This window comes from Aphanomyces astaci (assembly GCF_000520075.1).
Source record: "Aphanomyces astaci strain APO3 unplaced genomic scaffold supercont1.11, whole genome shotgun sequence".
In the NCBI taxonomy this organism is placed as follows: Eukaryota; Oomycota; class Saprolegniomycetes; order Saprolegniales; family Verrucalvaceae; genus Aphanomyces; species Aphanomyces astaci.
In genome coordinates, this window is record NW_009798274.1 from 394,807 (window position 1) to 413,622 (window position 18,816).

At 55.9% G+C, this 18,816-nt stretch overlaps 13 protein-coding genes across 16 annotated transcripts; 7 read left to right on the forward strand and 6 right to left on the reverse strand.

Moving 5' to 3' along the window:
* Positions 1-388: 388 nt before the first annotated feature.
* On the forward strand, positions 389-3,775 carry H257_05765 (hypothetical protein). Its single transcript, XM_009830734.1, has 3 exons — positions 389-729; positions 789-1,185; positions 1,243-3,775. The coding sequence occupies exons 1-3, from the start codon at positions 400-402 to the stop codon at positions 1,818-1,820; spliced, it is 1,305 nt and encodes a 434-aa protein (XP_009829036.1). The 5' UTR covers positions 389-399; the 3' UTR covers positions 1,821-3,775.
* Positions 1,846-3,713, reverse strand: H257_05766 (hypothetical protein). Its single transcript, XM_009830735.1, has one exon. The coding sequence runs from the start codon at positions 3,691-3,693 to the stop codon at positions 1,870-1,872; it is 1,824 nt and encodes a 607-aa protein (XP_009829037.1). The 5' UTR covers positions 3,694-3,713; the 3' UTR covers positions 1,846-1,869.
* Positions 3,776-4,003: 228 nt separating the features above from the next.
* Positions 4,004-5,450, forward strand: H257_05767 (TKL protein kinase). Its single transcript, XM_009830736.1, has 7 exons — positions 4,004-4,178; positions 4,234-4,295; positions 4,355-4,508; positions 4,568-4,626; positions 4,701-4,772; positions 4,824-5,049; positions 5,102-5,450. The coding sequence occupies exons 1-7, from the start codon at positions 4,035-4,037 to the stop codon at positions 5,279-5,281; spliced, it is 897 nt and encodes a 298-aa protein (XP_009829038.1). The 5' UTR covers positions 4,004-4,034; the 3' UTR covers positions 5,282-5,450.
* Positions 5,269-5,855, reverse strand: H257_05768. 2 transcript variants are annotated; one of them, XM_009830738.1, is made up of 4 exons: positions 5,771-5,855; positions 5,605-5,687; positions 5,473-5,535; positions 5,269-5,407 (listed from the first exon to the last, which is right to left on the reverse strand). In XM_009830738.1, the coding sequence occupies exons 2-4, from the start codon at positions 5,678-5,680 to the stop codon at positions 5,319-5,321; spliced, it is 228 nt and encodes a 75-aa protein (XP_009829040.1). In that variant the 5' UTR covers positions 5,681-5,687; positions 5,771-5,855; the 3' UTR covers positions 5,269-5,318. The 2 variants fall into 2 exon arrangements, with proteins under 2 accessions (XP_009829040.1, XP_009829039.1); XM_009830737.1 differs by having other exon boundaries at positions 5,319-5,407; positions 5,605-5,692.
* A 46-nt stretch (positions 5,856-5,901) lies between these two features.
* On the reverse strand, positions 5,902-6,428 carry H257_05769 (hypothetical protein). The gene has a single exon (XM_009830739.1). The coding sequence runs from the start codon at positions 6,365-6,367 to the stop codon at positions 6,098-6,100; it is 270 nt and encodes an 89-aa protein (XP_009829041.1). The 5' UTR covers positions 6,368-6,428; the 3' UTR covers positions 5,902-6,097.
* A 69-nt stretch (positions 6,429-6,497) lies between these two features.
* H257_05770 lies at positions 6,498-7,613 on the forward strand. Of its 2 annotated transcripts, XM_009830741.1 has the most exons (3): positions 6,498-6,604; positions 6,683-6,862; positions 6,912-7,613. In XM_009830741.1, exon 3 carries the CDS (start codon positions 7,081-7,083, stop codon positions 7,465-7,467), a length of 387 nt encoding a protein of 128 aa, XP_009829043.1. In that variant the 5' UTR covers positions 6,498-6,604; positions 6,683-6,862; positions 6,912-7,080; the 3' UTR covers positions 7,468-7,613. The 2 variants fall into 2 exon arrangements, with proteins under 2 accessions (XP_009829043.1, XP_009829042.1); XM_009830740.1 differs by having other exon boundaries at positions 6,683-7,613.
* On the reverse strand, positions 7,612-8,505 carry H257_05771 (hypothetical protein). Its single transcript, XM_009830742.1, has one exon. The coding sequence runs from the start codon at positions 8,485-8,487 to the stop codon at positions 7,744-7,746; it is 744 nt and encodes a 247-aa protein (XP_009829044.1). The 5' UTR covers positions 8,488-8,505; the 3' UTR covers positions 7,612-7,743.
* Positions 8,506-8,592: 87 nt separating this feature from the next.
* H257_05772 (hypothetical protein) lies at positions 8,593-10,436 on the forward strand. The gene is made up of 3 exons (XM_009830743.1): positions 8,593-8,818; positions 8,883-9,370; positions 9,473-10,436. Exons 1-3 carry the CDS (start codon positions 8,606-8,608, stop codon positions 10,395-10,397), a joined length of 1,626 nt encoding a protein of 541 aa, XP_009829045.1. The 5' UTR covers positions 8,593-8,605; the 3' UTR covers positions 10,398-10,436.
* A 204-nt stretch (positions 10,437-10,640) lies between these two features.
* Positions 10,641-12,975, reverse strand: H257_05773 (hypothetical protein). Its single transcript, XM_009830744.1, has one exon. The coding sequence runs from the start codon at positions 12,952-12,954 to the stop codon at positions 10,864-10,866; it is 2,091 nt and encodes a 696-aa protein (XP_009829046.1). The 5' UTR covers positions 12,955-12,975; the 3' UTR covers positions 10,641-10,863.
* Positions 12,976-13,051: 76 nt separating this feature from the next.
* Positions 13,052-15,894, forward strand: H257_05774 (hypothetical protein). The gene is made up of 6 exons (XM_009830745.1): positions 13,052-13,419; positions 13,462-14,724; positions 14,785-14,928; positions 14,981-15,164; positions 15,232-15,477; positions 15,536-15,894. The coding sequence occupies exons 1-6, from the start codon at positions 13,061-13,063 to the stop codon at positions 15,566-15,568; spliced, it is 2,229 nt and encodes a 742-aa protein (XP_009829047.1). The 5' UTR covers positions 13,052-13,060; the 3' UTR covers positions 15,569-15,894.
* Positions 15,557-17,091, reverse strand: H257_05775 (CAMK/CAMK1 protein kinase). The gene is made up of 5 exons (XM_009830746.1): positions 16,981-17,091; positions 16,603-16,927; positions 16,026-16,549; positions 15,873-15,958; positions 15,557-15,807 (listed from the first exon to the last, which is right to left on the reverse strand). The coding sequence occupies exons 1-5, from the start codon at positions 17,000-17,002 to the stop codon at positions 15,721-15,723; spliced, it is 1,044 nt and encodes a 347-aa protein (XP_009829048.1). The 5' UTR covers positions 17,003-17,091; the 3' UTR covers positions 15,557-15,720.
* A 30-nt stretch (positions 17,092-17,121) lies between these two features.
* H257_05776 lies at positions 17,122-17,860 on the forward strand. 2 transcript variants are annotated; one of them, XM_009830748.1, is made up of 2 exons: positions 17,122-17,629; positions 17,694-17,860. In XM_009830748.1, exons 1-2 carry the CDS (start codon positions 17,209-17,211, stop codon positions 17,771-17,773), a joined length of 501 nt encoding a protein of 166 aa, XP_009829050.1. In that variant the 5' UTR covers positions 17,122-17,208; the 3' UTR covers positions 17,774-17,860. The 2 variants fall into 2 exon arrangements, with proteins under 2 accessions (XP_009829050.1, XP_009829049.1); XM_009830747.1 differs by having other exon boundaries at positions 17,122-17,860.
* A 9-nt stretch (positions 17,861-17,869) lies between these two features.
* Positions 17,870-18,627, forward strand: H257_05777 (hypothetical protein). Its single transcript, XM_009830749.1, has one exon. The coding sequence runs from the start codon at positions 17,908-17,910 to the stop codon at positions 18,541-18,543; it is 636 nt and encodes a 211-aa protein (XP_009829051.1). The 5' UTR covers positions 17,870-17,907; the 3' UTR covers positions 18,544-18,627.
* The last annotated feature ends 189 nt before the right edge of the window (positions 18,628-18,816 follow it).

Here is an 18,816-nt window from a genome sequence, read left to right on the forward strand (position 1 = left end):
TTTGTCCCCAACTTGAAGTGCATGTTGAAACTTTTACATCTTTACATGCTGACCAATGAAGAGATACCGTAGTGTATACATCGAGATCAAAGCTGATTGACTAACAGTATCACGCACGGTAATGCTTGCAAGTAGCGATATCAGTTATTGCACAGGTTCGGGTGCAATGTCAGCCATCATATACGGCTATTGATGAGATCCAAGGTATGTAGAGGCTCCATATAGTTGTGTTTGCATTCCGACTCCTCGTTGAAAAGCGTCGCCGGGTTGTTGTGGAGTCGTTTTGGGTGTTGTTGACGGCAACACAAACCTGGATGGTAGATTTGTGTTGCCCAATCAGATCGCGTGGTTTTGCTCCCATATTGGGCGTTCATTTTCCAAATTGTCACACGGACCACGATGGGGCAGGCAGGGTCGTCGGAAATCTCGATCTTCGGAGAGGGCGAAATGGAGGCCGAGTTCGAAAAGCACGGCGGCAATGGCAACATCTCCGTGAAGGATTTGATCTCGGACGGATACGACTTGGTCATTGACTTGATCATTCGGCCGACGCGAGCTAAGTACACCCTGGATGCCCTCGGTCCGCCATCGTTTGAGCTCGAGGATCCACTCACCCAAGCTCCGATCTACGTGTCTCGCACCGACCGTGTCGTTCTCAACGAACGTCAGCTAGGTCTTGCGTGCACCCATTGGAACCTACTAGAAGACGACCGCGTGACTGTGAAACCCGTACGTCGTCGGCTTGTGTGCTCCACGTATGTTCTGATCGTTCGTCCTATCTCACCCAGGCCCCGTGCTTGATCTATCTGCATTCAAACGTCGGGTCACGCAAAGACGCCCTCCGCGTGCGCGACATCGGCCTCCGCCTCGGGTTTTCCGTGTTTGCGTTCGACTTTTCCGGGTCGGGGCGGTCCGACGGCATCTACGTGACGATGGGGTGGCTCGAATCGAGCGATCTCAAGTACATTTTAGACGACCTCGACGCGTGCGACAGCGTGACCAGCATCGCATTCTTTGCCCACAGCATGGGCTGCTACCCGGCGATCCTCAACGTCGCGAGTCGGTCCCAGCAAACCGCGGAGCTCGCCATCAAGGGCAGCCCCATCGACGCCATCCCCCACATCTTCCGCAAGTGGAACGTCGAGCCGTACGCCAAGCGCATCACCGGCCTCGTCTTCGACGGCGGTACGACATATCTGTCCATTGCTTGCGTTGCTTAGCAAGTTTGTCACGAGTATGTAGCGTACAGCACCATGGACCAATGCATCGACGACCTCGTACTCAATGTGAAAAACGAAGGCTTTGGCGCGCCCAAGCTCGTGCTCAAGGCGGCCGCGCACTTCATTCAAAAATCTGTCGAGAATCGCACCGGTGTGCGCCTGGAATTCTTGCGGCCGGTGGACGTCGCGGCCGCCATCCCGTCGATTCCGGCGCTGTTCGTGTGCGGATCCGTCGACAAGTACGTCGGCCCTGCCCACACCCACGAGCTCGCGGCCGCGTACGGCGGGCCGTGCGCCAAAGTCGTCGTCGACGGCGCCGACCACTACAGTCCGCGGCCGACACAAGTGTACCAACTGAGCATGTTGTTCCTTCGCCACCACCTGACTTCATCATCGTCGTCGTCCGCCATCAACGAAGCGGCAGTCTCAATGTCGCCGTTGTATCAGTCCCAGCTCCACACCATTCTCACACACACTAGCCGCCCGAGTCAACACTATTCACTACCCACATCCCCATCAAACAACATGACCAGCCCATCTCTCTCACATACTTCCAAGTACATTGGTTCTATGTGTCGTACAGACAATGCTGCGTTTTGAGTAGGGGTGCGACGTGGTTGTATGTGACGTGGTGTGTTTTTCGGTATTATTACCAATAATTCTCAATCAGCGATTGGTCGGCGGCAGGCACGGCGACCCCGCCGCCTCCGGCCGTGCCCCGCCACGACGAGTCGGCCGCGCACCCGCTGCCGCTGCTCGCGTTGGAAGACGTGATGAGGAACTCGTAGTCCAAATCGTCGGCTTTGAAATCATCCACAAAGTCGTACTCGTCCGCCTTGCGTGCTGTCCTCGTCACCATGACCGCCGTCGTCGTCACCGCCGCGACGGGGATCGGGACGGCCATGTCGGTGGCTTTGTCCGCCTCAGCTCTAGCCACTTCGTCTTCAACATATACTTGGTACACTGTTCGTAGCTCGACGATGGCGCGGTACGGAAACGGGCCCAGGAACGCCTTGTCGAACGCGAGGCGGAGCAGTGTGTCGCAGAAACAGTCGTCTTGTTTGCGCCACTGCGGGGCCTTCCGGTGCGGCGCCATCAGATTCGCCAGCGTCCGCGGCGAGAACTTGAGCAGTTCGTACACGTCGAATGCTTCGTCGGCGGCGACGATGTCTGGCGCGAGCAGCTTGAGCAGGGTCAGGCCGAGGCGGTGGATCACCTTGCTGCCTTCCGAGAAGAACACATCCCACACCCGCAGCGTCGTCTCTAGCGGCAATGTGTTGACAAATAGACATAGAAACCACTTGAATGTGACCGGCGCCAGGTGGACATGCAGCGTGTGGAGGTGGTGCGCCACTTGCGGTAGCTTTTGCTCCACCAGCGCCGCAAACACGTACTGGTCGACGCGGGACCCGACCATAGACTTGGTGTGGTAGCCGGGAACGAGGTCCTCGACGATGCACGCGAGCACCCAGAATGCCTCCTCTTCTCCGAGGTACACGAGCAGCATCGCGCCGAGAAAGTTCATGCTCTGGCAGTACCCGACCTTGGGGTTCCGCAGGCTGTACATGGACAGGAGGCGCCGCAGCTCCGAGATGGACGACTCGCGCTCGTCCCGCGTGTCGGGCTCATGCGGAAATGTGCGATACAGGTCCTTCTCGATCTCTGTTGTCACGTCCACGCGCACTTCGTCGGCGCGCCACAGAAGCGACTCGTACTGGTCCGCTATGGCCGCACTGGACCTCTTCTGCGCCGCGCCACTGCACAGCCACCACACCTGACCGCGGTACTCGACGGGAACGCCGGACCGAAGCATCGTGTCGACCTGCCACTGCCCCAGGGAAAACCCCATGAACCCCATGTGGCCCGCGTCCGAGAGACTCCGCCGTCGGAAGCCGGCATGCTGTTGGAAGTGCGGGTCCGAGAAGCGGTCGGTGAACGACGGCCGGGACTCGTCGGGCGGTGAGCTCGAGATCGTCGCTTCTTCGAGGGTCCGCTTGCGCCACTTTTGCAGCCAGTCGAGTTCCCATTCTTTGGACGTAAACTTGTCCTCCCACTTCTTCTTCTTTGCGCACACCATCGACGTCATTTCGATTTCGCGGTTGTGTGATGATGGTCCATGGGTCAAGAACGACGACCCGCGGCCGCGGGACGGCGACGTTGGACTGTCGCATTCCGACGACGCATACTCACACCGCAACGACTTGAGACCCACGCAGTCGCACGAAGTAGTCGGAGGTTGCCCATGTTGATAATGAATCGACGACGCACGAGTTCGTTCGTTGGAGAAAAACCGGCGCTTGGGGGTCGGGGGCGACCCGAATGCTGCCGCCGTCGGTGTGTGGTAGATGGATCCTGTGCGGGCCTTGGTGCGTGGCAAGCTAAACCGCTCCTTCGGTCGCATGCACTTTAGGAAACTGCCATGGCTACGTTCGTCTTCGCCGGCTGCGTGATGGTGATGTGGTGCCGCTGCCATCGCTGCTGCACATGCGCGGCTGGAAATAGATACTGTACACCCGTGGACATTACTGCAGCGCCGGCCACGACGAATACCTTGCACATTTTTGTCTTTCAAATACACTTGATATTTGTATGGAAGTGTTACAAAAGTGTGAAAAATATGAACACGACGGCATGCATCATGTCATGGTTCATTCCTTACAAAGAACAACATTAAAAGTCATAGGGAAAGCCGATCACGACCAGCTTGAGTTCTTGGTGACACATGTTGAAGCCTAATATTAAACTTGGTTAAAGTATTCTATCGTTATCGCTACATTCGTCGACGGTTACAAAAAGTGACTCTTTGAGGAGATCATGACCGCTAAAGATGGCGTTGGTGGAGGATGGACGAGCATCCCGTTCAAGGACCTTTCCGTGGGAGACAAGATTGGCGGAGGTGGTGTCGGCATCGTCTACCGCGGCAAGTACCGAGGCAAGCCCGTGGCGTTGAAGACACTGGTAAAACACGCAGCCAAGTCGGAAGGACTGTACTCCCTGACGTCGTGGTTTCTAGTTTGACCCGCGCGTTGACAGCGCACTGAAGCAAGAGTTCATGGACGAGCTTCTTGTGATGAGGTAATCGTCTACGCACCGACGACGACGACTTCGACCTCGTTATGAAACCTCATGTATAGCAAACTGGACCATCCTCATGTTGTCGAGTTCATCGGCGCGTGCATGGAAGCGCCAAACCTGTGCTTTGTCATGGAACTGTGCAGCATGTCGCTGTACGATCAGCTGCACGGCACGAACGACCCCATCAGCATCCCCACCTTGGTCAAGATGGCGGTAACGTTCATCGTCTCTCTACGACCTGCTACATCCATGTCCTCACGACCTCCATGTAGACCAATGTGGCTTCGGCCATGCAGTACTTGCATTCGCTGTCTCCTGCCATTGTCCATCGGTACATGCCAATGACCCCCCCTCCCCTCCCCCCATTCCAGTCGGCTTACTCCGCCATCATCATGCTGCCTGTAGAGACCTCAAAAGTCAAAATGTACTTCTGGATGCGTCAGGAACGGTGAAGTTGTGCGACTTTGGCCTCGTGTGGTAAGCGCAGACACAACTTGCTCCTCCCATGACATTCCAATGCTGCTGCAGCACGAAGGAAGGCACCGCGGGGACTCCAGCGTACATGCCGCCAGAGCTCCTCGCGGGGAAACCGTTCTCCAAGGCCGTGGACGTGTACATGTTTGGGGTGCTTCTCTGGGAGATGTTTGCGCGGGATGTTCCATTTCGAGGATACGCCATCGACGACATCCAACGCAAGGTGCTTCATGGCGACCGCCCGCCGATTCCGACTTTGGACTGTCCGTCCGCGTGCCAGGTAATAATACACCGTGACCAGCACGCGGCGATTGATTGCTAGATGAATGTAGGAATTGATCCGGCAATGCTGGAGTGCCGACCCGTCCCACCGCCCGACGTTCGATGTCATCGCGCAAAAGTTGCGCCAAGTCGACGTGACGGCGGTGGTGCATGCAGTGGACGACATCATAGAAGAGGACGCGTTGGACTCGCTCTTGATGGGAGGCAAGAAGAAAAATGGTAGACGCTAAGGAGATACTGCATTTTCACGGGATCTTTGTTCAAACGTCATGGAGGAACTTGCGGCGGGCCAAACAGGTCCAAGCCCAAGTCGTTCCATCGCTCGGGAGGTTCCCTTCCGTTGACGGGCAACATGCCTGGGGATAAAATGTAAAGAATCATGTCGTGTAGATACTGGAGAGATTGAGATTGATGTGTGTACCGAAACGCAACGTGCTGGCGTCGTCGTCGAGTGTGGCGTCCAATTCCTCGGGCACGCTAATGTCTACCGGTAGTCAGGAATGAACATCAAGGATGGTACCGTCCTTGGGGGGTTGGTAATAGTGGAGCCTACCGTCGTCTGCAAGGGAGTCGCACATCCACTCCTTGTCCAGAACGTCCAACATGCCTTTCCATCGAAACACCGACATGACCTTGCTGTCCTGTGAAGATCATGACACATGGACACGCCAACATGATGATGAGCTACATGATGCTCCTACGTCATGTACATCGCTAACCTTGCTTTGGACGAAGGTGGACATTAACGGCCGCGGAACGGATCTCGCGCTGTTGTTCGCATGGTCCATAATTGTCGAATCCGAGTTATTCTTTGTGTAACATGTCAAAATGCATTTATTTGAATGAATTTCACGAAAGTCCAAGCCGCCAACGTTGTGGACTGCTTAACTACAGTTAGATCATGTCCATGTAGTACATATATATATATTAATCGTAGGAGCCAGCGAGCGAGCGAGAAATCGGGGGATATCTATGGGATCTTCATCGCAAATGAAGGCAACGAATGGTACATGAACCACACATCAGCAAGGAGGACGACGTCGTGGCTAGTTTTCCCCCGATGGCTGGCTCTTCTTCTGCTCGAACTGCGCCGGCGTCCACGTCTTCATTTGTAGCGCGTGAATCGTTGCCATCTCGTCCTTCAACACTTCGTTCACGGCTCGCTGACGCTGCAGCAATCCCTGGCCTTCGAATGCATTGCTGACGACGATGACGCTGAACTTGTTGCCGCATCCGTCCGAGTTGTCTTCGACTTGGACGAATGTGGCTTGGAAGGCGGCTTCGAGCTTCGTGGAGATGTCGTCCGTGGTAACCATGTCGAGGGACGAGGAAAGTTCGCGAATGACCCGATGCGACGATGGCGATTTTACACTAGAAAGGTCAGAATTTGAGTCAAGTGCAAACACACTTTTATCCGGACATTTAGCGGATAATCGACCAATGAGACGAAGTCGAACATCGAGTCAGGCCACAGCGTCGTCCACATGACAGACGACAACCTCCAAGAGTGTCCTGTCCAGTCAAGCCACGGGGACAACTCGCTTGATGCCTCCGTAAGGATGAAGCCTCCTTCATTGCAGGATGCATCGTCGTTTTGACTGTATTCGCTAAATGTTTCCTCCATGTCGTAGGCAAGCAATTAAGATTCAATCATCCTATACGTAACTGTAACGTTCCCTCCCAGCCATGGCGAAGTGCATGGCCGCATTGACCACGTGTCCGATTGATGTGATGTACTCCTCGTGTTGGACCTTGCGTGCATTCCACTACTTTCCTGCGTAAGGAACCGCCGATTCCGGCAACTGAACAGTGTCAGTGAGCATACTGTTCGATTATTAACCAATCATCACGCGCGATTAGGAGGACTTGGCTTGCATCTCGTGGATTGGCTGAGTTTTAGCCAATCAAATATCATTTCAGTTATTGGAGCAGCAGCTTTACACTCATTGGGTGGTCGTCCTGGCATCAGCATGTGACTCGAATCTACTTTCCATTTAGCCGTGATCTACGTGTGAGCTTATCCATCACTATGTCTGACTCTGCCGTGAACCCCAAAGCGTACCCGTTGGCCGATGCCAAGTTGACTGTGAGCATCTTGGACCTGGTGCAACAAGCCACCAACTACAAGCAGATCAAGAAGGGTGCGAACGAAGCCACCAAGACCCTCAACCGCGGGATCTCGGAATTCATCATCATGGCCGCCGACACGGAACCCCTTGAAATCTTGCTCCACTTGCCGTTGTTGTGCGAAGACAAGAACGTCCCGTACGTGTTCGTCCCTTCCAAAGTCGCGTTGGGCCGAGCGTGCGGCGTGTCCCGCCCCGTCATCTCTGCGTCCATCACGTCCAACGATGCGTCGCAATTGGGCCCCCAAATCCGCGCCATGCGTGAACAAATCGAGCAATTGCTCATCTAAGTGCAGCAACTACTTCGACCACATTCGAGCGTAGCGCATGTTAACTTATAACATGTACACTTCCCACTCTAGCGCCTCAATAGTGACCTACATAATACTACAGTGTAGTAGTAGTAATATGAATGTAAAACCAATTCAAATTGGACAAGCGTATGCACAGTACATGTAGTCAAGCTGGAGCTCGACAGAGGATTGCTATTGCTAGCTGCTGGCTGTAATACAGGACAAAACGGGACTAAAGGAGTCTTAGCTGTGACACTGTTTTTGCCAATAGCTCTACTGGGACACCCCCGCCTTGGCTGCATCTAGGACCAGCACGTACTCGCGTGTGCTTTCGCCAAACGTGACCACGTCCTTCGCTTTGAGTTGGATGTACCGGGAATGCTCGATCTGCTTGCCGTTCAGGAACGTGTGGTTGGTGCTCTTGAGGTCCATGATGTACGGCAAGACTTCCGAGACTAGCTCTGGTTGATCCAGTTCGTCGCGCCGGACCTCCTTGTGTCGCACGCGGAATTGCAGCACCGCATGCTGCTTCGAGATGGACTCGTGCTCGAGATACACGTCGGCAACCTTCTTCTCGCGGCCAAACAGGTACGCACTCTGCCGATGCAAATGAAGCGTCGCGACGTTGTCGTCCTTCTTGAACACGTACATGCGCCACCGCGCGGTGGGCACTCGGGCTTCCGGCGGCTCGCACCACTTCATCACGATGCCGTTCTTTACGTTCCCCGTCGCAGAGTCCTTCGCCAAGGCACCACTCAGCCCAAAGTTGGGCTTTTGCACGACTACAGGCACAGCGTCTGCGTCGGTAGCCACCTCGGCCACTCCCCAAGTCCGCACAGCATCGGCACCTGTACCCGTCGGCTGCACCAGATGCGAGAAGTCCTTTGCTCTTGCTCTTCCTCGGTCGTCCCGCCGCTCTTCACTCCTCCTTTCATTTCCTCGGCGGCGGCGGTCGCCACCAACTTCGACGTAGTCCCTGTCTCGACTGCGAGAACGCGATCGTTCGCGACGGCTCATTCGCGACCAGAAAATTGCTCGACATACATTCGAGGTCTTTGATTCGCTAAAACATAATCTTATCGCGTCTCTGATAGGTTGATCCTGCCGAATCTACAAAAATCCCAAATCGCAAATCATGAGCAAGGAAGCTTGCAATGATGCCGCTGCCCTCGTCCTAGCACCGCTTGTCTTGTCGGAGGATGTTCCGAATTCCGCCGCGCACCTGGCGCTGCTATGCTCGACGCGGAAGTTCCAAGCACTTCAAGACGAACTGGCCAACGTTATGGCCTTGGTCCCACTGCCCCTTGCGTTGGGTCATTTCGCGTATTGCATCGACTTTCACATTCAGGTACTACACACACATCGAACCTCTTGTCGAAGCTCTCCACGTGGCCACACTCATGAATTTTCAGACTGCCTCCTTCAACTGGGCCGCATACCTCAACAGTCTCGTGGTCGCCCTCGACGTCGCATCCAAACGTACCTCCAACGACCCCCCGCCAAGCGACGTCCGCCACGTATCGACATCGATCTATCTCCACCACTTGGCAAACCTCCCAGAACACGTACATGCAACGGTGACATGGTGCAAACTCTACCACGTCGACATCGCCGACCGCATCACCGGCGCCATGTCATTGCTGTACGTCAACTCCAAGGCAGCGCTGGATCTCATGCATGATCTGTCGCTCCTGCCCCATCTTCCGGCAGACTCCGTCATGCGACTCCTCCTCGAGACCAACGACATTCCCGGGGCCGACCGCTTTGTCCTCGGTGACCCTATCCGGCAGCGCGCCCTTGTGCACCTCATGATCGAACACCATGTCGACGACAAAGTGATCAAGAAACGACTGACCAAGTTCCGCCTCCCCCCGGACGACTTTCCCGTCTACGTCGAACGGTACGCATACTTACCCAGCCAGATTTCTCCCCTCTCAACATCGTCGCATGTTCCCTTTCTTCATCTCACCACATGTATCCTCATGCCGCCGCCTCTGTCTAGCCGCCGCCGCGCCACGCTGCGTTACCTCGCCCATGCGAAACAGTACAGCGACGTCCCAGATGCCGCCGGTTCGTCGGACGCCACGCAGCTGTACGCCGCGAACCTCCTCTACGACCAATGCGGCCACGATAACCCCATCACGAGGTACATCGTCCACCTCTTCGGTCTCGGCGCGCACTTCCCCGACGTCCTCGCGCCGCCCGCTTCGTTCGACCTTGGCGCCAACAAGGACGACCCGCCCCCCCTTGCCGGCTTCCTCACCTTGGAACATCTGCATGCGACCGTGGAATTCGTCGACTCTGTCGCTGCCGCCACCGCCGCCGCCGCGTTCCTCCTCTCGGAACCAGTGGTAGGCCTCGACACTGAATGGCGGTCGTCGTTCGATGCTGCTGCTGCTTCGACGACCCCGTGCGCCGTCTTGCAGTTCGCGTCGGCCTCCCGAGCCTTCGTCATCGACCTGCAATCTCCCCGTGACGATGCCGGCAAGGACGCCATCCTCGCGGCGTTCCTGCCCCTCTTCACGTCGGACGCCGTGCTCAAGCTCGGATTGGATGTGTCGGGGGACTTCAAAGCGCTCGGGGTCCGTCCTGTGCATTGCATCCTCGACCTGCAGACACTGCAAAAGGCCATTGGGGGCCGCGAAGCCCCCACCACGGGCGCCAAGACCTCGCTCACCGACTTGTGTCGTCACTACCTGGGCTTTCCCCTGGACAAGCGCACTCGCATGTCTAACTGGACGCGCCGCCCGCTCACGAGTGCGCAAATGGAGTACGCCGCCCTCGATGCCGTCGCCCTTGTGCACATCTACCACGCCATGAAAGCTGCCAGCGAAGGCAATCCGACCAAGCACAAGGCCGCCAAAACAAGCAACAAGGCTTCGCCCAAGAACAGCTTGTTTGGGTCTAGTTGGATCTATTCCATCTAACGAATATATATATATATACGACAATATTGTGGATTCGGTACAAATTTCCAGACCCCGTCGAATCGAATCGAATAATCGAATCACGAATCATTGACGCTATTGGCTAATCCAATTTTTGAGTGGATTTGATTGGCTCTTACAGGAAGGAGTTGTATATTGAACCAATCAGAACTCTAGCGTGATTCAATATTGATTAGTCAAACCACGCGTATCTTGGAAGTGTATAGCCAATTCACAATATGGACATGGCTGAACCTGAGTTATGTCTTATCGACTACTTCGACACACACTTGATCCACTTTCGCTTCCCCATACTCCAGGTGTAGAGAAGTCGTCGTTAAGACTTCTTATATGTCAGCCAAAACCACACAGTCAACGAGACCTACAACACGGGGATTACTTCTTTGTTCGTACCATACCACTACGTAGTGTGGTATGGTAGTACCGGTAGTAGTAGTCGTACTCTTTAAGTGGACATGAAACTACTTAGTGCGTCCGAAAACCCCACGGTCGTGTGTTCGTGTCCGGTCGCTTGTTCGTCGACATGCAAAGACAGCACTTGGTGCTGCAGCGGCGGTGGCAACGCTGTGATTTGCACCATCAGCTGCCGCCAATTCGTCTGCAGGTGCTCTTTTTCCTCTGTCAGAATCCGAAGGTGGGCGGCGGCGGCGGTCGCGGCCGACTCGGCAGCTGCCAGAGCCGCTTCGAGTCGCTTTTCGTTTCGAATGGATTCTGCGATGCTGTCCACGAGCGCCGACCGGACGCGGTCATCGTCGGCGGTCGCCCTTTGCAAGTCGGACACCTGTAGTTGGAGGTGGCCGATGGTGGCGTCTCGCGCTGCCACTTCATCCTGCAGCGCCTGATTGGTTCGTTCCAACGCTGCGATCGTGGCCGCGGCGGCCGACAGATCATCCGCCAGTCGCTTGGTTTCATGCACGTCGATCTTGTCGCGGGCTTGCTTGGCCATGTGTGCCTGGGTCCAGAGCTTCTTCTCGGCCGCGAGGGCCTCCCGCAGCTGCAGCGCTTGGTCATGGAAGTGCGCCGTGAGCTGGTCCTGCTTGGCGGCGTACGCGGCCTGCAGCGCAGATCGCTCGGACGCCAAGTGCGCGCTCGTCCACGACGCTTTGGCTGCGTGTTGGCGGCGGGTCAGGAAGTCGGCGACGTCGGAGACCACGACGGTGGCCAGCACTTGGTCCGCTGCAACTTGGCCGGTCGTGGCTTGGCGGTAGACGCGCACAAATGCGCTCAATACATCGTCTTGTGACGTTTCTGTTGGAGGAGTTGAATGATCGATGGTGCCGTTGGGAGGCGCTGGCGATGAAGATGAGGTTGACGGTGTATCGTCGGGTACGGTCGACTCGTTAGATAACAAAGACAAGTGGACATGAGCCACGGCAGTGCAATACACCCGGGACGACTCGATCAAGGCGCGGCGGTGACGGGTGCACGACGTCTGGAGAGTGCCGACGAGGGACTGCTTGTGTCGGCGGTATGCCCTCGACTTTTTGTACGGTTTCGCCTGCGAAGTGAACGAGGACATGGCCATTTCGTGCATGTCTACGTGGAGCTTTTCAAACTCGGCCAATGGCATCGGCGGACGGACGCTCGACGAGAGAGGGGCGGAGGATGGCGGCGGGTCGACCTCTGCCATCACATCGTCGTAGGCGGCCAGCGCCGTCGCTGCCACGGCGGTGCACTGCATGCCTACCATGTGCTCCCATCCCCCAAGGAAGTCAACTGTGACGGACGTGGCAGATGAATCGTCGCGTGGTAGCCACGAAAGCGCATGGTCGACTAAAGCCACGAGCATGTCTCCATGCAACGACGTGCCAAAGAACGATTTGGTCTTGGTGTGATGCAGGAGTATGACTCGCATGTCATCGATGATGGTGGCGGCGTCAGAGGATGGAGCAGCATGGGAAGGATAGACGCACCAGCCAACCAGATCGAGCGTCGCCATGTCCGAGACGGCCGTGGAAGGCAGCTCGAACGGCCACGAAGACGCATGGAAAGCTGCAGCTGATGGAGCGTCGGAGGGTGATGCGGTCGCCCACAACAGGCTCGGGAGGAACTCGTTGATGTCGTCGGTGGAACAGTCGGGTTTGAGGGCGCGAATGACTTCGAGCGTGTCCAAGAGCCGCGGTGGCGGTGTCGGAATCTCTCCGTCGTTGATGTAGAGGACAATGGAGCTGAGGAGAAGCGCCAAGTCCCACAATGGTGCGTGCTGGTCGTCGTCCTCGAGGTCTACAGTGAGGGATAGCGCGAGCATGCATCGACCAGTGCGCATGAAATCAGCCGAGCCGATCAAGTAGATGCCATGGGTGGCGGGAACGAGAGGTGGGACTGTGTTCGACATCCCGTCGTCGACAAAGGCATGGAAGACGTCATGACGAGTGGGGCCACCAACTAAACAGGCCACCGCAACGGGGTAATTGAAGGAGCGAAGGAGGTCCACGCCCTGCTCTGTGAGATGCAGGCGGTGATCTTCATCCTCTACCACAAGCGCAATGGCTTCAGGCTGCCACTCCCAAAGCACTTCCTCTGCTGTCGCCATCATCTGCTGATGTGGTCAATTACGTTGCGACCACACTATTTTACAGCATTTCCACACTATTAAAAGAGACCGTTACATTTGGTTGTTGTCAAGAATCGGCGTCAATTTCATGCCGCAGCAGGTCGAAGCAGGAGACGAGCCGTCTCGATGGCAACAGTTGTTTGGCAAGTCACACAAAGCAGGAGGGCATGATCCTCCACGGCATCGTGGAAACCAGGACGACGACGACGACGACAGTCGACCCACATGGGTCGATAACTGGGAACGGGAGAAGATGCTCGTCCAAGCGACGCTCGACCCCGAGGACACGGACGCGAAGTTCTCTGCGTCTGCCGTCACCAAGGAATGGGAAGCCGGTCGCAGCATTGCCGCGAGTCACCGTGACGACGACGACGGTGTCGTGGAAGGTGACGCGAAGAAGCGCATCCAGGCGTGGCTAAACGTCGAAAATACAGCTCAAACGATCAAGTCTGGTTTGTCCCATCTTTCTTTGCTCATACATATGTGTAGAGGTGCAGTCAAAGCCCAAGCTGCCATCCGCAACAATACCCCTCTCCGTCCCGCACCCCGATCTGCCGACCCGGTGCCAGCGTCAGACCCAGCACGCAACATGGCAGCGCGACAGGCCCTAGTCCTAGCCAAACGACTTGCCCGGGCTGGCACTCCGTCATCTTCATCGATACACAAACCTCGCTCGTTTATTCGAATGCAGAATCCGTTCAATAAACCCCCGAAACCCCCGCTTCCCCCTGCCATCGACACTTTGCAACACATCAATGCCAGGCACGCAGTGGTGGACAAAAAGCGACTGGAGCGTAAACTGAAAGCATCTCCGCCACCGCCACCCCCGCCGACGACAACCAGACGACCCATCGATTCGACCCTGCTCCGCAAGCAAACTCACGCGGTCACGTTGCATTTGGCGCAAGAAACAGAGCGATTGGCGGCCCTGGAGACCTCGCGGCAGCAGCGGCATGCGGCGGGTGTCGTGCTGCAAGATGCGTTCGCCACGTGGTGGAGCGTCGTGCACATGCACCAATCGACGATGGCACAGGCCGCCCGCGCACATATGTGGCACCTCCAGCGACGCATTTGGTCCGCATGGCGAGTCTACGTCCGCCAAATCGTGCATGCGCGAGCTGTAGCGGCAGCGAAAGCGGCGGCGGCGTGGCAGCATCGTGCGGACCTCGATGCTACCGTGCATTATCGCAAAGCAACCCTCTTTAAAACGTTTGTTCAGTGGAACACCTTCACGAAGCGAAGCAAGGCGGTCAAGCACGCAGCCGCTGGCTTTGTAGCTCGGCAATCCCGAACGGACAGGCTTCTGACACAAGTGTTGCGTCCAAACATGATTGAAGTTGAACTCGAAACTGCCACGACAACGACGAAGTACAGTACATCCTGCACGTCACCGTCGTTGCCACCACCGTCAACGGTTTCATTTACGAAAGTACCGCGACGCCCATGGAAGAGTGCGAAGCGACCGCCACCGCCACCGCGACGGGGATCTCACATGGACGTGGCCACCAGTCCTCGAAAATTGCGTGTACGCGTTCCACGGACGGCTGTAGTCCAGGACGCATTACCCCCGCGGATACTGGACATGCGTGCACGGGAGGCTGAGAGGAAGCTGCGGTGGGAAGCATTGCAGACAAAGTACAAGGAAGCACAACTAGCGAGGGAAGAAGCGGTACGCGTGGCGGCAGCGCAAGCCCTGGCGGACGTACAGCAGCAAAAAGCAGCTGCGGCGGCACTCAAACTCGAACGAAAACGGTACAACAACCACTTCAACCCAGGCGTACGAGACATGTCAGTCATCTTCAACAATAACAGGGAGATGGCAAGGGAGGAAGCGGAGAAAGCGCAGCGACGGCAGCTGGCCGTGGAGCAGTGGACGCTCGCCAAGCGACACCACCTTCGAGCCCTCGTCCTGTTCCAAGGGTGGCGGCCGTGGCGTCATCTTGTGGCCATGTGCAGGTTTGTCCATCTCGATATGACAAGGCCTCAAGGATAACCTATCTATCTTCAGGACGAAAGCCATCAAGGCCAAGCATTGGCACCACGACACGACCCTCCACCAGCGCTTTGGCGCGTGGGTGGGGTACCGAGACGCGTGTCGTGCTCAAGCACGGGCGATTCGAACGGCGCGACTGCGCGCGGCGGCAACCTGGCACGACAAGCGATGGCTGAATCGAGTGATGTTCCAGTGGCAGGTACAGAAGTGCTGATCTCATGTCCATTTGAATGCCACGACGACCAACATGCAACTACTTTGGGTAGGCCGTGCGGGAGGCCACGCTGCAAAGAGAACTGTCGGTTCGAACAGCGTCTCACAACCACCTCGTCCGGCGCCTATGGGGTGTCGTCAAGAGCCTGACGGACGCTCGAAAGGCTCAGCTCTGCCGTCTTCAGGTCAAGCGCGAGGCCGACGCCAAGCGACGAGTGCTGCATGTGTGGTCATGTCGTGTGGGAGTGTGGAGAAAGGAAGCAGCAGCTAAACGCGAAAAGGACAGGATGTGGCGCCAGGTACCATCAATCGATGGGTACACCGAACAGTGTCTCATATTCGCTGGATAATTCGTAGGTGCAAGTGTGGCTAGCCGACGACAACAACTGAACTCACCACAACATACATGGCTAATGACGGCTGCGAGTTCCAAGCACTTATCCGACGACTTCCCACGTCACGTTAACACTCAACACCAACACTACACCTCCAATGCACGAACCAACGTTACTGTACAGTATATAGCGGACACACACACATGATCAACTGAACCGGCGCTTCTGGTTGAACCGCCGCATTTCGTGTATTGCCGACCGCAGAGGCGCCTCGCTCGTCGACACCGTCCGGCCCTACCCATGACATTTTTATATCATTACCAAGATCCCATACTGGTAGCTCAATTCAACACCCGTACCCGGATCCAAGGATGGCCCAATGCTTTTTCGGCGCTGATGCGCTGGACAGGGTCGACATTCAGCAAACTTCTCAAAAATGACTTGGCTATGACATATCACACAATCAAACATGAGGACCCCCGTGGTCACATGTCGTGTGCGCAATCCTGTACCTAGTTCAGACACGTTGCTCCAGTACGGGTCGGGGAAGTCGAGCACCCCCGACGTGATCTTGCGATAGACAGACTCCATGCCGCCTTCGTCCTCTGCGAACGGTGGAAATCCGCACAGCATGATGTAAATCACGACCCCCAGGCTCCACATGTCCACTTTGTTGTCATAGCCGTTGCCGTTGAGCACCTCCGGCGCCACGTAGTAGTCGGTCCCGCAGCTCGTGTAGGCGCGGCCGCGGCAGGCGGCACTGGACGCGCGGCGCGTCGTTTGGATGCCCTGCATGCTGTCGTCATCCTCCATGTCCTCTAGGATCTTGGCAATGCCAAAGTCGCTGATCTTGATATCGTCGGGACGATCGGTAGTCCCCAAGAGGAGGTTCTCGGGTTTGATGTCCCGGTGCATGATGTTGTGGTCGTGAAGGTACTCGAGCGCGAGAAGGAGGTGCGCGACGATATCGGCGGCTTGGCGCTCCGAGTACACGCCGACCTGGACGATGCGGTCAAACAACTCGCCGCCCGTCGCGCTGCATGTCCATGAGACTCCACATGGTGGAGAGATATGGATGACGCGACGTACCGCTCCATGACGAGGTAGAGCTCTTGGTCGCTCTCAAACACGGCTTCAAGACTAATGATGTTGGGATGCTTGACGCGCATGAGCACCGAGATTTCGTCGCGCAGGCTTTTTTTCTTAATGCACAATTGCTTGTTGATCACTTTCACGGCGTATTCGCGTAGGGTCGACTTGTGGCGACACGCATACACCATCGAGACACTGCCGCGGCCGATCACGTCGCCAATGTCAAATGCGTGGTGGAACATTGCTGGTGTGTGGACGTCGGCGAGGCCATGCGTGACCAGCAGATCTTCCTCCTTCTTGAAGAACGCCGACAGCGGAGGCGCTACAACAGGATGAGATCACATGCAGCATAGCGAGGTGCCGCGAACGACGTACCGTGGAAGGCGGGAGAGGTCATTACGCTTCTTCTCCGAGTCCAACAGTGGCCGAAAACATGATATGCAAATACAATAGAAATATAATCCACCAATCACAGGCGAGCACTTGGATATAACCCATCCCACAAGGGTAGTCATACAAATACTTTATTCAAACCAACATTCCGACAGTTCGAGTGGGCCAATTGAATGATTTTTATGAGTTTCGTACCGTACATTACATGTTATGTACAATGTACGTACACTGTACAATGTGTACGTACGAATTAACCAATCTTCGCCACCATTTTTTAGCATCATGCAAGTGCTCAACTTGATCACCCGCGCTGGCGGTGGCCGTGGTATCTGGCACGCCACGCGGGCTCCGCTGGGCAAACTGAACCCCGACGCCTGTAGGCATATTTCAAGCGGCGGCAAAGGATGGCTTGCCCAGCACGGCGAGAAACTCAAGCAAGTGACCAAAGAGTATGGCAAGGTTGCGGTCGTGTTCCATTCGTCGGTGTTCGTCGCCACGCTTGGCTCCGCGTACACGAGTATTCGCATGGGTGTAGACATTCGGCATGTCAAAGTACCGTTCGTCAACCTCGAGGATGTTGACCCTGATGCCGGGTCCTTCTTTCTTGCTTACTTGGTGACATTGGCGACAGGTACACGAGATATTTATCGTGAGCGAGAAGTCAGTCTGCTTCCCACCCTATCCTTCATATGTAGGTCCACTCCGCGGTGGCATCACTGTCATATCGACGCCGTGGATTGCCCGATTGCTCCGCAAGTACTTGAAGCCAACGTGATTCGTAACGTTGTGTTCGAATTCGACGGTTAAGCAGTATCCGGTAACGCGGCCCCATTTAACCGGATAATGCACCATCTACACAGAATCCAATTTTCACGTACTGCAGTACTGCAGTACTGTATCTTGTCTTGCATGTGGCACACAACGGCTGCGGACGGCGTGACGGAAGAGCTGCTGCAAGAACTCCTGGGTCGATGGGAGACACTAGATACGGCGAGTGTATTTGCGCAGGACCAATTGGCGGCATTGTGGCGCGTGTCGTTTCCCACCGCGCCCGTGGAATCCCCGCTGACGCCTCATCCACGGTGGCTCGAGATTGGGTTCTCGTCGGCTGATCCGTGGCTGGATATTCACACGACCATGCACCTGCACTGTCTCCTCTACGTCGCGGAGCATCAGAACAAGCTGTACATGCGCTTGCTTCGACGCAACGTCTTCCCCGTCGTACAGACACTCCTCCTCCTCCTGGACACCCTAGTGGCACATGTGGACGGCAAGGGGCCGTGTCCGTGCTGCTCCCGTCCGAATCAAGGCGATCTCTTCGACGGCCTAGAGTTTCTCTACGAAGAGCGTCGCGGCTCTGAGTTAGAGCTAGTGTTCACCCGAATGGTGATCGAGTTTGACAAGTCCACGTCGCGCCTGCCGTCTCGGTTCACAGAAACTCGACAGCTCATCGAACGGCTCATGCGCCAACGCCCGACATGTCAGAATATCCTGACTCTTCCTGTCATGCCCACGTGGTGCGACATCCTCCTCTGTCGAACGTAATTCGACTTATTTAATCCGCTATGTCGTACCCGTTCACCAGCATGTGGCTCGTTGTTGGCTTTCATACATGCAAGTAGTCCACCTTGAACTTTCTTTACCTTCCATGTGCGATCACGCACAACAGCTTTCATGCTCGTTTTCATTGACCATACCCTACCATGAACTGTAGTGGTAACGAACCACTTGTTCAGTTGATGAACAAGTTCAATACTATACGACAAGTATGGCCCAACGTACAGTTTGTCCTACCAACAGATCTGGCAGCAAATACCA

What these genes read in the sequence shown, in the direction of transcription:
- H257_05771 (XM_009830742.1), bottom strand. Translation starts at nt 8,487, where the DNA reads ATGAGCCGTCGCGAACGATCGCGTTCTCGCAGTCGAGACAGGGACTAC.
- H257_05775 (XM_009830746.1), bottom strand. Translation starts at nt 17,002, where the DNA reads ATGACCTCTCCCGCCTTCCACG. An exon ending in GAGCAACGTGTCTGAACTAG is followed by an intron (nt 15,959 to 16,025) that starts GTACAGGATTGC and finishes GATATGTCATAG; the next exon opens with CCAAGTCATTTTTGAGAAGT. An exon ending in TGGGCCATCCTTGGATCCGG is followed by an intron (nt 15,808 to 15,872) that starts GTACGGGTGTTG and finishes TGTCATGGGTAG; the next exon opens with GGCCGGACGGTGTCGACGAG.
- H257_05777 (XM_009830749.1), top strand. Translation starts at nt 17,908, where the DNA reads ATGTGGCACACAACGGCTGCGGACGGCGTGACGGAAGAGCTGCTGCAA.
- H257_05765 (XM_009830734.1), top strand. Translation starts at nt 400, where the DNA reads ATGGGGCAGGCAGGGTCGTCGGAAATCTCGATCTTCGGAGAGGGCGAA. An exon ending in ACCGCGTGACTGTGAAACCC is followed by an intron (nt 730 to 788) that starts GTACGTCGTCGG and finishes TATCTCACCCAG; the next exon opens with GCCCCGTGCTTGATCTATCT. An exon ending in CGGCCTCGTCTTCGACGGCG is followed by an intron (nt 1,186 to 1,242) that starts GTACGACATATC and finishes ACGAGTATGTAG; the next exon opens with CGTACAGCACCATGGACCAA.
- H257_05774 (XM_009830745.1), top strand. Translation starts at nt 13,061, where the DNA reads ATGCCGCAGCAGGTCGAAGCAGGAGACGAGCCGTCTCGATGGCAACAG. An exon ending in CTCAAACTCGAACGAAAACG is followed by an intron (nt 14,725 to 14,784) that starts GTACAACAACCA and finishes CAACAATAACAG; the next exon opens with GGAGATGGCAAGGGAGGAAG. An exon ending in AGGACAGGATGTGGCGCCAG is followed by an intron (nt 15,478 to 15,535) that starts GTACCATCAATC and finishes GATAATTCGTAG; the next exon opens with GTGCAAGTGTGGCTAGCCGA.
- H257_05776 (XM_009830747.1), top strand. Translation starts at nt 17,209, where the DNA reads ATGTACAATGTACGTACACTGTACAATGTGTACGTACGAATTAACCAA.
- H257_05769 (XM_009830739.1), bottom strand. Translation starts at nt 6,367, where the DNA reads ATGGTTACCACGGACGACATCTCCACGAAGCTCGAAGCCGCCTTCCAA.
- H257_05768 (XM_009830737.1), bottom strand. Translation starts at nt 5,839, where the DNA reads ATGGACCATGCGAACAACAGCGCGAGATCCGTTCCGCGGCCGTTAATG. An exon ending in CCACCTTCGTCCAAAGCAAG is followed by an intron (nt 5,693 to 5,770) that starts GTTAGCGATGTA and finishes TGATCTTCACAG; the next exon opens with GACAGCAAGGTCATGTCGGT. An exon ending in CGCCAGCACGTTGCGTTTCG is followed by an intron (nt 5,408 to 5,472) that starts GTACACACATCA and finishes TTTTATCCCCAG; the next exon opens with GCATGTTGCCCGTCAACGGA.
- H257_05773 (XM_009830744.1), bottom strand. Translation starts at nt 12,954, where the DNA reads ATGATGGCGACAGCAGAGGAAGTGCTTTGGGAGTGGCAGCCTGAAGCC.
- H257_05767 (XM_009830736.1), top strand. Translation starts at nt 4,035, where the DNA reads ATGACCGCTAAAGATGGCGTTGGTGGAGGATGGACGAGCATCCCGTTC. An exon ending in TCTCCTGCCATTGTCCATCG is followed by an intron (nt 4,627 to 4,700) that starts GTACATGCCAAT and finishes TGCTGCCTGTAG; the next exon opens with AGACCTCAAAAGTCAAAATG. An exon ending in TGCGACTTTGGCCTCGTGTG is followed by an intron (nt 4,773 to 4,823) that starts GTAAGCGCAGAC and finishes ATGCTGCTGCAG; the next exon opens with CACGAAGGAAGGCACCGCGG.
- H257_05766 (XM_009830735.1), bottom strand. Translation starts at nt 3,693, where the DNA reads ATGGCAGCGGCACCACATCACCATCACGCAGCCGGCGAAGACGAACGT.
- H257_05770 (XM_009830740.1), top strand. Translation starts at nt 7,081, where the DNA reads ATGTCTGACTCTGCCGTGAACCCCAAAGCGTACCCGTTGGCCGATGCC.
- H257_05772 (XM_009830743.1), top strand. Translation starts at nt 8,606, where the DNA reads ATGAGCAAGGAAGCTTGCAATGATGCCGCTGCCCTCGTCCTAGCACCG. An exon ending in GCATCGACTTTCACATTCAG is followed by an intron (nt 8,819 to 8,882) that starts GTACTACACACA and finishes ATGAATTTTCAG; the next exon opens with ACTGCCTCCTTCAACTGGGC. An exon ending in TTTCCCGTCTACGTCGAACG is followed by an intron (nt 9,371 to 9,472) that starts GTACGCATACTT and finishes GCCTCTGTCTAG; the next exon opens with CCGCCGCCGCGCCACGCTGC.